The sequence below is a fragment of the Tripterygium wilfordii genome, chromosome 12 (genome assembly GCF_013401445.1).
Source record: "Tripterygium wilfordii isolate XIE 37 chromosome 12, ASM1340144v1, whole genome shotgun sequence".
In the NCBI taxonomy this organism is placed as follows: domain Eukaryota; kingdom Viridiplantae; phylum Streptophyta; class Magnoliopsida; order Celastrales; family Celastraceae; genus Tripterygium; species Tripterygium wilfordii.
In genome coordinates this window covers 4,148,813-4,153,714 of record NC_052243.1, presented here as the reverse complement: position 1 = coordinate 4,153,714, position 4,902 = coordinate 4,148,813, and the positions used below count along the sequence as shown (strand labels likewise).

Here is a 4,902-nt window from a genome sequence, read left to right as displayed (position 1 = left end):
ACAGGATTGTGTGAATATTCCACTAGATGTATCAAACCGAGTCTCTTGAATAATCTCCAAGTTTACTCCACCCAAACTTTGATCAATACCCCTTAAGAATGCCACAAGAATCACCCTTGTACACTCAAGATTAATCTGGCCAAGCTCTCTTCTCTCCTTGTTTTTGTCTCTCTAAAACCCTAGAACAAACTATCCCAAAACATAGAAATTAGAATAACAAAAATCTGTCCCCAATACAACTTAAAAAGTCTGTCTGTGCGATCTGTTCGGACATCGACTTAACCTGTTCGATGAATTGGATTCAAAACTAAAAGTAAGACAATCATGGTATCTTGATCACTCACTTCAGCAAACTGTGCTACACATACATTCTTGTATGATATTAAGCTTTAATACAAGGAAGCCAAACAACAAAATAGCACTAGCACATGCTCTGTTTAAATTCTGCTAAAGATGATTTGCGCTCCATATTGAGGCTGCAAGCTTATGAACAATGTAGGGGTGTGAACATATGTGGGCGATACCACAAACGAATATTGTCTGATGATCATAGCTAGGACAATCTTCGCTTCCAGCATCGCTAGATTTTGACCAGCGCAAATTCTGGGACCTAAACCAAATGGGAAAAACGAAGCTAAGTGCTTCCGAGACTCTTTAAATCTTAATGGATTGAACTTGTTAGCATCGTCTCCCCATATTCCAGTGTCATGATGGACAGCAGTCAAGGCTAAGTACAGTTGCGTTTTAGCTGGGATGTCAAGACTACCAAGCTTAACCTCCTTTGCTGTTTGTCTCATCAGCATCACGGCTGGTGGGTAGAGTCGAAGCGTTTCATTCAGTATCATACTCACCTGTTCATCAAGGTCAAGCAATGTTAAAAGAAGCCATGATTTCAATCATACAGTCAGACAAGAAAATTCAGTAAATTGCCTACAATCTTGAGGTCAATTAAATTTGCCGAAGTTGGAAACCCATGATCTCCACAAATCCGAACTACTTCTTCTCGTGCCTTATTTTGCCAATCCTGATGCAATGCTAGAAGGAGAAGTGCCCAAGTCATGAAATTAGCAGTTGTTTCCTTCCCAGCAAAATAGAAGGTCTTGCATTCACCTATAATATCTTCCACAGATAATGTCTCCTCTTCACCATCCTGATTCGTATATGCAGACATTAGTAAACTAAGTAGATTCCTCGAATTTGATTCTATTACGTTGTTTCCGTTTATCAGCCCACGTATCGATTTACAAGTTTCCCTATCCAATCTCCACCTCTCTCTGTTGTTCCTGGTTGGTAAAAACCTGTTCACATACATACAATTTTGCAATTGATGAGTCATACCTCTCTCTGTTGTATTTATTAACTCACATTTCTACCAAGCAAATTTTCTTTTTTGCCACACATGTAGCACAAACATAGCATTTGGATCAAAGACTTAACAAGACAAAACCACTTAGGGATAGCCGAGGTTGTAAGATTGTCACATCGAAAAGATGTGATAATATAATCCTCTTTATAAGGGCTAAACTCACCCCTTAACACCAACTAGGTTTTTTGTGGGCCCGATGTATCTTCAGGAACCGGACAACCCAAAACGGACAATATACTAGTTGGTTTTGTAATAGAGGTGCTCAACTATCCAAAGGACATGTTGGGCTGAGTGATTCCTCAGTTACCAAGAAAAATTAAAACCGACAGTGTATGCAAATGGCATGTTAAAAAATTGACCTGAACCCAGGAATGTAGACACTTCTTATAGCCTTGGAGAATAAGTGCATTTGCTGTTCCTGTAATGCGAAAATTCGCTTCCCTTCTTCGTAACTGCTTCCAAAGGCTGTCCTAGATATTACATCAGCTGACAGATTATGCAGTTCTTTGTGCACATCCATTTCAAACTCCTCTCTTCCTCCTCTCATTTCCTCCCACTTCTCAAGCATTTTTGCTACACTAGCCACAATGTCTGGCACCCAACCCTGTAAATAGAAAAAAGAAAATTCAGGAACCCATTAATGTTCTGCTTTAAGAATTCACTTTGAGCATTCTGCCATTCATGCTCATATTCGGCCTGAGAGCATGCAAGATTTTCAATTTTCAAAAACCCACAATATTGTTATGGTGAGCGGCTGAGATCTCCAATACAGTCAAAATGGGTTGAAAACTTGAAACTAAAAGGGAGCAGTTCTTTGCACATATAATTGGGCTCAATGCACACATCTACTTAACACACTCTTAATTTTTTCTAATATACACATTGAGTTTCTGAAATTACCCCTTCCACCCACATATCTCTATTATCTACCCAGCAACCCCCACCCACACTATGTGCTCGGTTTAGTCAAATTCTAGCCATTTTTTTTTTTTTTTTTTTGCGGTGTCAAGTGCTGCAATACCCTGGCACAAGAGGCAATTGCTTCTTCAAAATCTACCATTCATACTTTCTCAAGTATTAAACCTAACATCAGAGTAGAAATTTGAATGTTGTGCCAGTGTGCCACTTCAAAATCTAGCTTTCAGGTTTGTTCCCCAATCACACAATTGCATACAGGAAATGGAGGAAACAGAGAGAATAATAAAGTGAATTTCAATAAATGGACCAAGAGGGACTAAAGCTTCTCATTTCACAACTAGTTTTCCTCTTCAAAACATCTCCTAATATGCTGTTGCTGGGTTGTATAAATGAGAGACAAGTCTAAAAGTCTTGGAGGTGGTGGGAGAATGGTTGTGTTGGTGGGTTTTGATCAAGTCTAAGCTTGTTCCTTCTGGTCTGTTATGGGACATGGAAGGGATCATGGTTTTGTGCCATCAATGGAGATTGTCTGTGTTGAGAGAGGCGTTTTGACAGTGTTAAGAGTGTTTGGTCAAACGAAATGGGCCTATGCAGGAATAAGTTTTTAAGGCAAATATGTTTTGATAATTTCATACAAGGATAACTTAGTAAATAGCGGCAGCCAAACTAAAATTAACTTGAAAAGAGAGTCGATCTAACGGTCACCTTAACTCGCTCCATGTTAAAAGCCTGATTGACTATCCTTCTATGGAAGGCCCATTTATCACCTTCAAGCCCAACAAGTCCCTCTCCAAAGAGCACCTTCGTCAACGGGTTATACCCGATCTTCTCGAAAGCTCCACTCGTATTCATGAGAACCTCCTTGATCATTTCCGGGTCGGATAAGGCCAACCTGGGGTTGGATCCAAACCAGCACAGAAACGTCTTCCCGTACTTGCGTGACCACTCATGATAAAACGGCGCCGCTCTGTGAAGGATGTCGTGATTAAACGAAGTCGAGCTGGTTTGTGCTTCCGCGTATAGACGGCGGATCTCGGCTGCGTTACCGGACATCGGACGGCAGCCAGGACCTCTTATGCCTTGCCTCTCGAAGTGCTGTTGGATTCTCCAAGGGATCCATACGTTTGAGAGCACGAATTTTAAGAGCAAAATTAGAAGAAACAAGAGTGTAAATAAGAGGAGGGGATGCATTTTGTGAAGTTCCAGAGATGGTTGAAATTTTAGATTAAAATAATCCGCTGGAGTTGCAGTGGACGAAACAATTATTTTATTCATACGGGGTGTAAAAGACCATCTGGGAGGATTCTAATTTTTTAGCAATAATTTTATTTATATAATTCTATCTTAAAAATCATGTTAAATCATTTTTTTTAATGACGTATAAAAATTTAGGAGTTAGAAATTATTGTTTAGGATTTAATATTTAGGAGTTTAGATTTTAGTATTATATAGTGACAGACCGGGGGCACAGGCCCCTAGTGATTTCTGAAAATTTCCACTAAATATACATATGTGTCTTGACAATTTGATATGTAGGCCCCCAATCAAAAAAAAAAAGTCCCCCAATCCACTAAAATCACTAAATAACTTTGCTTCAATCCTCCTAAGTCACAATCCGTAACCCTATTCTATTGTGTTTCATTTATCTCGTCAAGCACAATTGTTCAAGCCCCTCAATCGCTAACCCAATTCTATTGTGTGCCTTTTACATTATCAAGTCCAACTGCTCTTTACCTAATAACCAAATGAATGATTAATTTTTGAGTGAATGTCTTGTATGTTGTATCCATATGCTCCCATCACCTGACCCATAATTCGTACAAACAATATCAAATTTTGAGGCTGCGTTTGGTAAAACATTTTTGCAAGCATTTATGCGGTAACTAGCATAAATGTTTTTGTCTAGTCAAACGAGCATTTTCGGGCACGTAATCTGAGGCAATTTTACCAACATATTATATTACTTTTTAAAATGCTACCTATTTGAACAATTTTACTAGCATTTTCATTTTTATTCCTTTTATGTCCTTAGTATTTCATTGTCATTCCCATTTTATCCCTCACCCCATTAATTAATTAATTATTTTTATATAATAATCTTATTTTATAAATTAATTAATAATCTTTATTTTATAAATTAATTAATTACCTATATTTAATAAATTAATTAATAATCTTTTTTTTAATAAAGTAATAATCTTTATTTTATAGATTAATTAATAATATTTATTTTTAATAAAGTAATAATATTTATTTTATAGATTAATTAATAATATTTATTTTATAAATTAATTTTATTTATAAATACATTTATATGTCTCTATTACATCTAAAATGCATAATACCCTTGCACGTAATTTGTCACAATATATTACACAGCATAAATGTTATCAACAAAAGTTTAACCAAACACTACTAAGCATTTTTGCAGCATATCCGCTACTAAAATTGTCCAGCATTTCTACTAGCATATCTATTAGCATATCTACTACTTTCCAAATGCTTTACCAAACTAGGCCTGAATCGCATTTTCCTCGACAAAATATATCAGCACAGAAAGATTATGAAAAAGAAAAGAACATAGAAATTTTTTTTTTGAACATACGAAGCATTAATGA

General features: G+C 36.7%; 1 protein-coding gene across 1 annotated transcript; it reads right to left on the bottom strand.

The window, feature by feature from the left end:
- Positions 1-269: 269 nt before the first annotated feature.
- On the bottom strand, positions 270-3,493 carry LOC120010246 (cytochrome P450 734A1-like). The gene is made up of 4 exons (XM_038860979.1): positions 2,990-3,493; positions 1,726-1,970; positions 935-1,298; positions 270-851 (listed from the first exon to the last, which is right to left on the bottom strand). Exons 1-4 carry the CDS (start codon positions 3,473-3,475, stop codon positions 438-440), a joined length of 1,509 nt encoding a protein of 502 aa, XP_038716907.1. The 5' UTR covers positions 3,476-3,493; the 3' UTR covers positions 270-437.
- Between the last annotated feature and the right edge of the window lie 1,409 nt (positions 3,494-4,902).

What these genes read in the sequence shown, in the direction of transcription:
- LOC120010246 (XM_038860979.1), bottom strand. Translation starts at nt 3,475, where the DNA reads ATGCATCCCCTCCTCTTATTTACACTCTTGTTTCTTCTAATTTTGCTC. An exon ending in TTAACATGGAGCGAGTTAAG is followed by an intron (nt 1,971 to 2,989) that starts GTGACCGTTAGA and finishes TTCTATTTACAG; the next exon opens with GGTTGGGTGCCAGACATTGT. An exon ending in ATTTAATTGACCTCAAGATT is followed by an intron (nt 852 to 934) that starts GTAGGCAATTTA and finishes CTTGATGAACAG; the next exon opens with GTGAGTATGATACTGAATGA.